General features: G+C 44.1%; 1 protein-coding gene across 5 annotated transcripts in view; it reads right to left on the bottom strand.

Annotated features, from left to right (window-relative positions):
• Positions 1 to 12,009, bottom strand: part of ATF7IP (activating transcription factor 7 interacting protein) — an 88,244-nt gene that overhangs the window by 19,487 nt on the left and 56,748 nt on the right. For all 5 annotated transcript variants that reach the window (XM_075321905.1, XM_075321909.1, XM_075321906.1 and 2 more), the window contains exons 8-11: positions 7,325 to 7,422; positions 7,075 to 7,215; positions 5,615 to 6,217; positions 5,267 to 5,364 (exon numbers count right to left, since the gene is read on the bottom strand). In XM_075321905.1, coding sequence (XP_075178020.1) covers positions 5,267 to 5,364; positions 5,615 to 6,217; positions 7,075 to 7,215; positions 7,325 to 7,422 — 940 coding nt within the window. The remainder of the gene's footprint in view (positions 1 to 5,266; positions 5,365 to 5,614; positions 6,218 to 7,074; positions 7,216 to 7,324; positions 7,423 to 12,009) is intronic.

Raw genomic sequence — 12,009 nt, 5'->3', positions numbered from 1 at the left:
GTCGTCCAAGTAAGGGAGAACGACTACTCCCCTGGCGTGAAGGACGCTCATGGCGGCCGCCATGACTTTGGTGAAGACCCTTGGTGCGGTGGCAAGGCCGAAGGGTAGAGCTACGAATTGAAAGTGGGAGTCCTGAATTGCGAAGCGGAGGAACTTTTGGTGATCTGGGGCGATGGATATGTGCAGGTACGCGTCCTTGATGGTGAGGAATTCCCCTTCGACCATGAATGCAATAATGGACCGCTGTTTGGAGCGAGTGGATTGCTGAGAAAAAAACTTTGCGTCGTTTGAGTCTTTGGGGGATTTGAGAGGAAGAACCGACTCGGGGGTCGGGTCCGAAATTCTATGTGGTAACCGGAAGACACAAGGTCTCGCACCCATTTGTCGTCTGAGGCGGCAGCCCAGATGCTTTCGGACGCTGGATGAGGTACTCCGCCGCAGCGGCAATTTGAGCCGTTACCTCTGTGAAGGTATGAGTGAACTGGGATTCCTCAAGCGAAGTGTTAAGGGATTCTGCCCAGACCGAGACTTTGCGATCCACACAGAGGCAAAGGAGGGCAAGAGGGAGGAACCCGCAGCCTCAAAAGCAGAGCGGGCAAGCTGCTCCACCTGTCTGTCGGGTCCTTGATGGAGGAACCATCAGGTAAAGACAGGAGCATCTTTGTGGTAAGGCAGGAGACCGGGGGGGGGGGGGGGATGGTCGACCGAGGGCGGATCGGCCCAGCCCTTAGGGGCAGGTGAGGCAAAAGGGTACCGGGACTCCATGAGTTTTCGGTTACCGAAGCACCTGTCAGGCTTCTCCCTTTGCTTTGTGAGGATATCTTGAAACTCTGGGTGATCAGCGAAACCTTTTGGGGTTTCCTTGCCCTCTTAAAGGAGACCACATGGTCAGTGGTAGTGGATGGGGGATCCTCCACATGCAGAGTTTGGTTGATTGCTGCTATAAGGGAGACTATTGCAGTTTGATCATCTGGGGAGACTGAAACAAATGAATCCTCTTGGTATAAACAGCATTCTCCCTCCTCCAGCTCTTCAGAAGGCGTGGAGCGTGTGGGAGAGCCTGCCCTGTGTGCTCCCGAGGGAGAGCCCGCTGGAGACACCCGGCCGTGTGCTCTTTTCCTGATCCCTGCAACCGGTGAAGCATGTGCCTGGATTACCTCAGAAGGATCCTCCATAGGGGTATCCTCAGGCTGCGTTCCGTCCAGGGACCCAGAAGGGTGTGGAGGATGACATTGTATAGCCAGCACCAGGTTCTGTGACAGTTTTTCCATGGATTGGGACAGAAACTGTGCCCATTCCGGTGGGCTGGGAGCCCTGGGAGCCCTAGGCTCTGGGCTGACGGTTGCGGCGGTGGTGGCAGGGGGGGGTTCTTGGGGGGCTATAGGGGCACAGGACTCACAGAGAGGTGTGTTTACGTGGTAACTCAGCGTGGCAGGCAGTGCAGGCTGAATAATAGACTATGTGGGCCTTAGCACTCTTAGTGCCCTTAGAATTCTGCATGTTCCTAATAGGAGTATGCCAGGAGGGGGGCAATGGTCAGCAGAGCTACTAGTGAAGCAAGCCCTGTCCTCAGGAAGGAGTAAGCTCTATGGAGATCTTCGCACGCTTTCCGGGGGGCGGGGCGGCTTAGCGCTAAAAGAGCGCGAAGAAGTAGTCAGTGTGCCCCCCCCTGCTGTGGGTAGTAAAAAAACGTCGGGAAGGGAGCTTCTGATAGGTTTCCCTCCCTCTCCCTCCAGTCAGCACACAGCTTGTCACTGGTGGTTATCAACCGGCTTTTCTGTTCGAGCAAATAAAACAGAGCAAATAAACAGCGTGAGTCCCTGAGCTCTGTGCCCTCCCCCTGCCACCGAGAAATTATCTGTGCAGGACTTTCTGCAAACAAGAGTGACTTTCCCCCTCCTCCAGCCAGCAAGCTAGAGAAAAGTTAACACTGTGTTCAGGATCCTTGGGGCTCTCCTTCTTGAAATCAGCCAAGGACTTTCTCATAATAAATACTGTAAATTCAAGCTTCTGACAGTTTTCAGTCCTGGGAGCCTTCCCTGCACCGTCTTCTCTCTTTGTCTGGGAAAGCAGTCCCCCCTGACCTCACCTTAAACACTGCTTCTGTCCAGGCAGTGAAAATAGCAGAGTCAGCTTGTTGTGTCCGGTCACACCGGTGCCATATTCAACTCAGAGCCTGCAAAGAGGGGCTGAGGAATTGGGCTATAGGGGCACAGGCCTCTACCCTGGGCTTTGGAAAATCGGTGTCTGTGGAACCAGTCGTCCAGCCCAGGATCCAGCGTCGCAGGAGGGGGTACGTGGAGGCAACACTCCACGTTCCCGCCCGTTGATGGTAGTGGGAGATTGGTCCCAAAAGGAAACAGTCTCCCTCAAAAAATAACAAACCTTGAAAGGAAGTGTCTCCTACAGACACTAAGCTAAAACTGAGGTTGCCTGGCCCGGCCAGGGGGTGTATACTGCAGAGGAGGAGCTATGCTTTTGCATCTACTTAGTGTCCTCCTATGGATAGGCAGCAATAACACCCATGGTCCTGTGTCCCCCAATGAGGCGTCAGAGAAAGTTATTTTTGTTTAATACTAAAGTACAGTTTTGATAACCTGAGATGGAGAATTATTTTAAAATGAAAATCTGTTACCCGTGTGAGACATGTAGACCAGGAGAGCAGACTGTCAGGCATTACATGTCTCACACTGGTAAGGCCCTCTTTCATATAAAATAAGCTCTTGCAGGCAGATTTATGTCTAGCCCGTAGATCTTAACAGCAGATATACAGATTTAAAAAAAATAAATATAAATTTATTCAGCTTCCAGACGGCTTCGAAGGGTTGATCCTACTGACAGATTCCCTTTAATTACTATATAGTCTGATCTTTGGTAAACTGTGTACTAGTTACCTCAATGCTATTTAATGAGTATGTCTGGGCACAAGAATGAAATTGAACGTCCACATTAGGGGCCACATTGAATAAGTTAAATGGAATATAATGGAGTACCAGGAAAGACATCGAATTAAAAGTAATGAAGTGTAACAATTTCTATGTACGGTACGTTATTGCTAAATGTAATAAATAAATTAGATATAAATCACAAAATATAAGTTAGCATAGGGTAATGCAAACTCCACTAATTCAGTGGAATCAATCTGGTTTTATTTAAGGGAAATTCATCTAAAAGCTGTTAAAATTTTTGGAAAAACCGTAGAATCATATAAAGCAGGTTATTGAGCAGTTTGGGTATTATTCAGGAATTTATATTAAAACAGATCTAAAATCATATTTGTTTCCCTTAGACCCTGAAACGAGGCTAAAGGACCAAAGGATTACAATTTTGAAACCCAACATTGCCAAATATTTAATTTATCGTTCTGTCACACAGGATTATAAATTACATATAGCATATAACTTTCAAAAGGAATCTGCAAGCAGGTTATTGCTACCTCATCTGAGAGCAGCATAATGTAAGAAAAGAGACCCGGACTCCACGCAGTTTACTGGGTGCAGCAGTTGTGATAAGAGCTCTTAGAATCAGAAAGCGAATCACGCCCACGCCAGGCTCTCCATGTACATTGTTTGTTGACAGTGAGCTGGGTTAGTCAGACAACTGCTCAGATGCACTGTAGTCCAGGCAGTGATAAAACGGGCACTGTTAGTAAACAGCACACAGAATGATGAGTGGCATTCATTTAGTTTTTTTAACCCCCGCCTCATGCGGCCCTCACATTACATAGTGAAACCCTGCTGACAGATCCCCCTTTAAATCAACCAATTCATTTGGGGTGCAAAGATAATTCGAGGTTCAAGTTCTAATTCGAATAAAACTTTGACTGGCTAGACCACAAACGCTGTGGGGATGTGAGAATATGTAAAGAAATAAATACAGGGAAAAAAAATGTTTATAAACCTTAAGCACTTTTTTCCTTTTTTTAAGTGCAAAAAATTGGATATGCCTGAACATATATCAGATGAGAATATATTCAATACTTTAAGTAATATAGGCAGGTTGGGAAATAAAATGGGGTTCTGTTTAAGACAAAAAGATACAAATTTATACCCATCACTGGAGTTCACGGATGTTATTTTGATAATTAAATTACTATATTAGTCTTCAAGATATCTCACAATTTCTTCTAGGTTCTCTCCATACAATTTTGTTTTGCAAAAAAAGTTCCCCTTTTTCACCTTTTTGTAGAAGACTGAAAGCAGTGGTGTGGGTTTAAAGTGGCAGAATTGGGAAAATTGCAGAGAGGAGAGGGCGTTTATGCAATAAACTAGTGCAACTTTTATGTAAAACTAGGTTTTAAAATCTCCTTTGGAAAAATAAGAGTAAACACCACCAATCTAAAAATATATAAAACTACACCCTTCAGTCTAAAAATTGCCACAAATTACCTCAACATAGAAATAAATAATAGTGTGAATTGCAGCAAACCTATAGCATAACTGCCATAAACAAAAGTGGTTTTGGCGTGAGCTGCGCAGTCACCCTTAGAACTCATGTTGCCTTTTAGGTGCTCTCGGACTGAGGCCAGGCCGTGCACACAGGACTCTTCATACTACACCAGCGTCACTGACGAGAAACAGATTTCACTTGTTTGATGTTACCATCATACACAAAACCAATGACCAAGATGTGCTTTGTGAGCAGATTGATGCTGCACGTAATCCATCAGATCACATTTATATGGCAGTTTTGGCATCAGTTGCTGCTATTGAGATAAATATGTACTCTAGTTTTCTATAGTCAGTGACTTCACTGGGTTACTATGGTAAATGGTGGCTTTGTGTGGACATTTTTTGTTGGAAGTTATATTGCTGGCATTTTCATTACCCTGTGCTATCTTTGATTATTACAGTGAATGCCTTTTTATTTCTTGTATATTTTGAATGGGGTGCAGAGATGAGTTTTTATCTATTGCAGCTGACAATTGAAAAAAGGTACAAAAAACTGTGGTGGCTTTGTGTAAACGTAAAGCGTGTGTCTACTGGCTAATATATAGGTATCATACGATCGCCTCCAGTACTTGTTAGCTCACAGTCTGCACATGGCCAGATCTGTGCATCAGCCTGCTCCAACTAAACAACACGGGAGGAGGTTTTCCATTGGAGAAAGATATGCATAGGTCTGTTCACACTTTACTTCATCCACTATTTAGCAGCAGTGCCCAGTTATGAGTAAGGCTGAACTAACAAGCCCAGGAGATTGTGAAATACACATAATAGTAAGTGCCACAAGAAGGACTCCATGAAGGCAGTAAGAACAAACTTACCACTGCACCACCATCAGATGAGAGGCGCTTGTTGGAAGCAGTCTCTGCTGCTGCTGTCATAGAAGTAGAAGTAGTCGCCGTCCGGTTAATCTGCAAGTCTGTAAATTTAATGCAAAATTAAACGTTAGGTACAACGTATTTTGTTATCCTGCTATTAGCAATTCACAATCTAAAAAAAAAAAATTAAAAAAAAAAAAAAAAGATGCATTAGTCACCTCTGCATCTGGGGGAAAAAAATAGTTTTTCGGTGACAAAAACCCTCCCCACAAAACACAACACCATGTCCACTATCTGTGTAAACTTGCCCATAGAGCTTCCAAAGTAACAGAATTACACTAAGTTGCTGACCTGATCGGCTTCCAGAAGGAGCCTCAGTTGTGGAGGAGCTGTTGAATGAAGACACTGTTGATTTTAATTGTGCCGTATTTCGATTACTTGCTTGATTGTACATCCCAGAAGTTCCAACAATTGGAAGAGATTGCCTTGAGGATAGAGCAACCGAATGAGACATTGGCATAGCCTGCACCGCCATTGGGGAATTAACTGTACTGGTTGAAGAATTTCTCTGCATGCCCGAGCTTGGCATTGCAGGACCGGTCAGTGATTTAGTTACAGGTAAAGACACTGGCGTTTTTGCAAGACTATTGACTGTGGACTGGTTTTGCACCTGGATAAACTCAACGTTGCCAGATTGCTGATTAGTCACCAATGTCCCTGTTGCACCTTGTAGGATCTGTGACTGAGAAGGTACCGCAACTTGGAGGATGACAGGCAGAGACTGAAGAGACACAGACACCGGCTGGGTGTTGCTAGTTGACACCTGGCTGTTTCCAACCACAGTAGTAGAAGAAGAAAGGACCGGCGTCATAACTGGGGCAGAAGTAACCGGTGGTATAGATTTAGATTGACTGCTCAGAGTATTTTGAGAAGCTCCAATACTGGATGTATTAACTGGAAAAAAACCAAAAAAACAGAATTACATTACTATGGATCACAACTTGTGAACATTAAATGATAAAAAGTTAAGCACAATAGGTTCTTATCCCAATATATTAATGTAAAACAATGGCGGTATGCTCACCTGTCTGCGTGGAGAGTAGCACAACCAGCATAAGAGAAGATCAGCTGTTGCAGCCTCTACAAACGTGAAGAGTGAATACCAAGGAATAGTGGAGGAAATCTGGGCTGCAGATAAATAAAGGATATAGAATCAGGATTACAGAACGTGGTTTATGGGCTACGCATTTCAGAGTTAATCCAAATCCTTCCACAGTACAACTACATGTGGTTATCCTGAGGAAGGAGTTGCATTAACTCTAAAATGCGTAGACGATAAACCACGTTCTGTAATCCAGATTCTGGAGGCCTTCATTGATCAGCAGCACAGATTGACTCCAATAGTCATTGGTTTTACCTTGGGAACATTGAATGGGCTGTCCACTACTTTGATATTGATGATCTATGATTAGGAGAACTTATCAAACTGGTGGCTGTCTAACACGCGGCGCCCCTCAGGATAAGCTGTCACCAGCTCTGGTAGTGTCCAGATGTACATAACTCCATAGGTGGACAGCAGGGCGCCGTATACAGATTAGTGGCCGCTCCCAGGTACTTGCAGCTCAACTCCAATTCATTTAGAAGAAGCTGTGCTGAAGTAGTGGACACATTTAATGCAGAAAAATGAGTATCAGAAATCGCAAAAACTCATTTACAAAAAGGTAAAGTAAAAAACAGAATGTATCCAGCTTAATTCTGAAAGAAAAAAAAAAAAAATAATAATGTTGTTTCATAAATCAATAGTCACTTACTTTTTGACTGAATCAATTTCCAGTCAGGTGTGTACTGCCGGTTTTGGAGCATATTGTTGGCAGGAGACTGATTTACAGGAATCTGTGTGGTGTTTGATGTGCGAAGTGTTAAACCAGAGGCGCTTGGCGTAGAAGATGCAGCTTTAGATTTAATAAAATAAAACATGCATGAGGCTTCCTTCCATACATAAAATAGTGTTTTCTTGACACAGCATTCAGTATCCATATACAATCATGCAAGGTGCTGTACCTGCAGATGATGGTGCAGATGAGGTTTGGATATTAACGGGACCCGTATCGCCCACATTTCGCTTGGTTTCCAACATCTGCCTCACTGTGCCGGTATTTCTATAAAATATTACATTTTAGATTATAGAAATAAATATCCTTAAATAAAAATGCAGAAAATATTTCTTAGTGTTGAGACATTCAGAATGTCAAAACTTTAACAGTGGTTAAGAGGTGCGCATTTCAGTCTTCCCTTTGGTGTTGAAAGATATAAAAAACATTTAGAAAGCTGATTGGTTTCCTAATCCTGTAATTCTGGGGCAATGAGCTCCACAGAAAGGGTATGGCGCGGGAAACGTGCTACACAGAAATGAGAGGATGGGCGGCTTAGGTCACGGACGATGAGACAGGACAGCGGAGATGTGCGGCTGTCCACCATTATAAAAGACCCTTGAGTTTAACTAGACAGGAATCAGGTAACCTGTATCTCTTTAGCCGAACTCCTCAGCGGTCGCTCATTACACTGATCACTTGAAGCAGTGGCAGTTTTGCTTACTCTAATGCTTACAGTAATGTCTACAATAAGACATACATGGACAACAAGATTTCATCACCGTGTGGGCACAAAAAAATTAGTAAGCCTAGGAGGGGTAAGGGTACTTTCACACTTGCGTTAATTACCTTCTAGCGCAATCCGCGGTTTTGGAAAACAGCAGAATCTGTTAACGGATTCAGCTGTTTCCCATAGACTTGTATGGATGACTGATTGTGCCAAAAGTACCTGCGTTGCTTCCGCTGGCTGACGCTGCGTTGCTTGCTGAACGCAGCATGTAACGTTTTTTGAGCGGCGGAATCCTTTACTTTTCACTGCGCATGCTCATATTTTTTTTTTGTTTGTTTTTTTAAATCACAAACTTTATTTTGTCTCTAGGTGGCCGAACGTTCAGCTGAGCGCCCGGCAGCCGGGTGATCAGCTGATCGTTCACAATAGTCTGCTGCTGGGAAAACTGTAAAAAAAAAAAAAAAAGCTTTCCATTGTTTTGTACGATCAGTTGCATCCGTTGTGCCATTATATGCAACGCATCCGTTGCATCCGTCACACAACGCAATGCAACGGATGCCGTTCAACACAAGTGTGAAACTAGCCTAAGCGGTAGTAATCAGCAACCCTGTTCAACACCACTCATTACTCGATCAAGCATTGAAGTGCTCGGGTACTCACAGAGCTCAGACAAGTATTACGGGGGCCGAGATATTTCATCTGTGAAAAAATGACAACACAACACATAGGCTTGTGTCACTGCATGATGTGTGCAGGCACCACAGGGAGAGCCATTTACAGTCTCCAGATGGCTCTCCTGGGAATATAACAACATTCTCGGACAGTGTTGCAATAAAAAAAAACCACCCTCCCTCCGAACATGCTCAGTTTGTGGCTGGCTGTATGTGGGCGGAGCCCCGAACAGGCCAATCACAGACTTTCCATAATGCTTGTACTCATAAGCGTCTGACCAGCTCGAATTGAGTAACAGGCGTTTTAGTACTCGCCCATCACTAGTGACCGCCAAGGAGTCCCATCACCTAGCTATTATTTTGTTATGTTTCCTGGTCCCTCTTGTGATGGGATAGCAGAGAATTCATCCTGCTGCACCACACAACATGACAACTGTTGTTGCACTTATGAATATGCCAGAAATGTAACTGCTAAAAATACCCTATACATAACTGATCACTGTCAGGTCTATCAGGACTGGTCTCCTCTCGGGTAAAATCAACCTCTCGAATGGAACAAGGCAGGGGTGTCCTCTTTCCCCATCATTGTTCGATCTTTTCATTGAGCCCTTGGCGGAAAAGATCAGGATGGACAGCCGGATTAGGGGCGTCCCTGCTAATAACAGACAATTCAAAGTGTCACTTATCGCAGATAACATCCTACTCTCTCTAACGGATCCACTGAACTCGGTCAAACAGACCTTGGAAGGTTTTTAAGAGTTCTCAAGGGTCTCATTATATAGGGTCAATATGGATAAAACCCAGGCTATGCACCTCAATCTGGATCAGGGTCTATTAAAAGTCCTACAATCGGAAATCAAATTTCAGTGGAATGTGGACAGCATGTCTTATTTAGGAATCAAACTAACAAAAAACACAAAGGACTGCGCTAACCAGAATATTATTGACATTTATAATACCATCCAAAAAGATCTACAACATCTGTCCAAAGTAGAGCTTTCCTGGTTAGGAAAAACAAACACATACAAAATGCTGGAACTTCCCAAGCTACTTTATATATTCAGAACTATCCCATTACCAATCAAGAAGAAGCTTATACAAAAACTCCAAACTCAACTAACATCTTTTGCATGGGGTAAAACTAAACCTCGAGTAGCACAATCTACCCTAAACAAAAAACAGAATCAATGGGGGGTTGGGGATGCCAAACTTAATTGCCTACTATCAAGCAACGACTATTAAAAGCAGCCAAAAGTATTGGAACAGAGGTGATAAACCTGCATGGGTGGGACTTGAAGATTCATACTGTCCAAATATAGACGGAGACCTGGTGGTGGCCTACCTATGCGACTCTAAAAAGCGACTACCTAAGGAGGTCATCACCAGGAACTCAATAACATGAAGGAAATTTGGAGCCCAATCTAGAAAAATACACGGCACCGAATCAATAGGTTGGATGAAGATCGAAACGCTTTCCGCATTCTCACCAAGATCAAAGCTCAACGACTGGAAATCCAAGGGAATATGCTTAATCTGAGACACACTCGATAACGATAAGCTGAAACCCTACCAAGACTTAACAAAAGAATTCAAACTAACAAAGTCAAATAAGAAAACTTGGAATAGAAAAAATATTCATGAAACCTAGCACCACCCTCCACCTTCCAAGTAACATCACAGCTCTCTTAAAGAATCCAAATAAATCAAAACACTTGGAAAACCAAATATATCTACCAAATTTATAACGAAGACACAAATCTCCGTAACTTAAAACACTTGGAAAAGTGGAAAATCGAGTTAAAAATACCAGAAAATCAATTTGAAGAAAGATTTCAAAAGTCATTGGCCACAGTCTAAAAAAATATACCTTGCGTTGCTCTTATAGAAACCAATTATAAGATAATAACCCGCTGGTATTACACACCCCATAAATTGCAATTAATTAACCCAGATACCTCAAACAAATGCTGGAGAAACTGTGGAAATTCAGGCAACATAACTCACATATTTTGGTCGTGTCCAAAAATTAAGAAATTCTGGAGAGACATTCAATCACTTATAAGGTCCATTACACAGCTAGATGTAGCTCTAACTCCAGAATTAGTTCTTCTTCTCTTAAACATTGAAGCGATACCTAAATATTTTAGGCCCATAGTAATACATATTCTACTAGTGTCCACTAATCTCAATGCATCCAAACACTAAAAATATTCGAGAAGAAGGGAATTTTGTTTACTTACCGTAAATTCCTTTTCTTCTAGCTCCAATTGGGAGACCCAGACAATTGGGTGTATAGGCTATGCCTCCGGAGGCCGCACAAAGTATTACACTAAAAGTGTAAAGCCCCTCCCCTTCTGCCTATACACCCCCCGTGCTCCCACGGGCTCCTCAGTTTTGGTGCAAAAACAAGAAGGAGATAAAAATTATAAACTGGTTTAAAGTAAATTCAATCCGAAGGAATATCGGAGAACTGAAACCATTCAACATGAACAACATGTGTACACAAAAAAACAGGGGCGGGTGCTGGGTCTCCCAATTGGAGCTAGAAGAAAAGGAATTTACGGTAAGTAAACAAAATTCCCTTCTTTGTCGCTCCATTGGGAGACCCAGACAATTGGGACGTCCAAAAGCAGTCCCTGGGTGGGTAAAATAATACCTCGTAATAGAGCCGTAAAACGGCCCCTTCCTACAGGTGGGCAACCGCCGCCTGAAGGACTCGTCTACCTAGGCTGGCATCCGCCGAAGCATAGGTATGCACCTGATAGTGTTTCGTGAAAGTGTGCAGGCTCGACCAGGTAGCCGCCTGACACACCTGCTGAGCCGTAGCCTGGTGCCTCAAAGCCCAGGACGCGCCCACGGCTCTGGTAGAATGGCCCTTCAGCCCTGAGGGAACCGGAAGCCCAGCAGAACGGTAAGCTTCGAGAATTGGCTCCTTGATCCACCGAGCCAGGGTTGATTTGGAAGCCTGTGACCCTTTACGCTGGCCAGCGACAAGGACAAAGAGTGCATCCGAGCGGCGCAGGGGCGCCGTACGAGAAATGTAGAGTCTGAGTGCTCTCACCAGATCTAACAAGTGCAAATCCTTTTCACATTGGTGAACTGGATGAGGACAAAAAGAGGGTAAGGAGATATCCTGATTGAGATGAAAGGGGGATACCACCTTAGGGAGAAATTCCGGAACCGGACGCAGAACCACCTTGTCCTGGTGAAACACCAGGAAAGGGGCTTTGAACGACAACGCTGCTAGCTCAGACACTCTCCGAAGAGAAGTGACTGCTACTAGGAAAACCACTTTCTGCGAAAGGCGTGAGAGAGAAATATCCCTCATTGGCTCGAATGGTGGTTTCTGAAGAACCATCAGCACCCTGTTCAGATCCCAGGGTTCTAACGGCCGCTTGTAAGGAGGAACGATGTGACAAACCCCCTGCAGGAACGTGCGTACCTGTGGAAATCTGGCTAGGCGCTTCTGGAAAA

The sequence above is a fragment of the Anomaloglossus baeobatrachus genome, chromosome 8, assembly GCF_048569485.1.
Source record: "Anomaloglossus baeobatrachus isolate aAnoBae1 chromosome 8, aAnoBae1.hap1, whole genome shotgun sequence".
Taxonomy (NCBI): domain Eukaryota; kingdom Metazoa; phylum Chordata; class Amphibia; order Anura; family Aromobatidae; genus Anomaloglossus; species Anomaloglossus baeobatrachus.
Note: the sequence above shows the minus strand (reverse complement) of the source record. Positions and strands in the feature narration are given on the sequence as shown.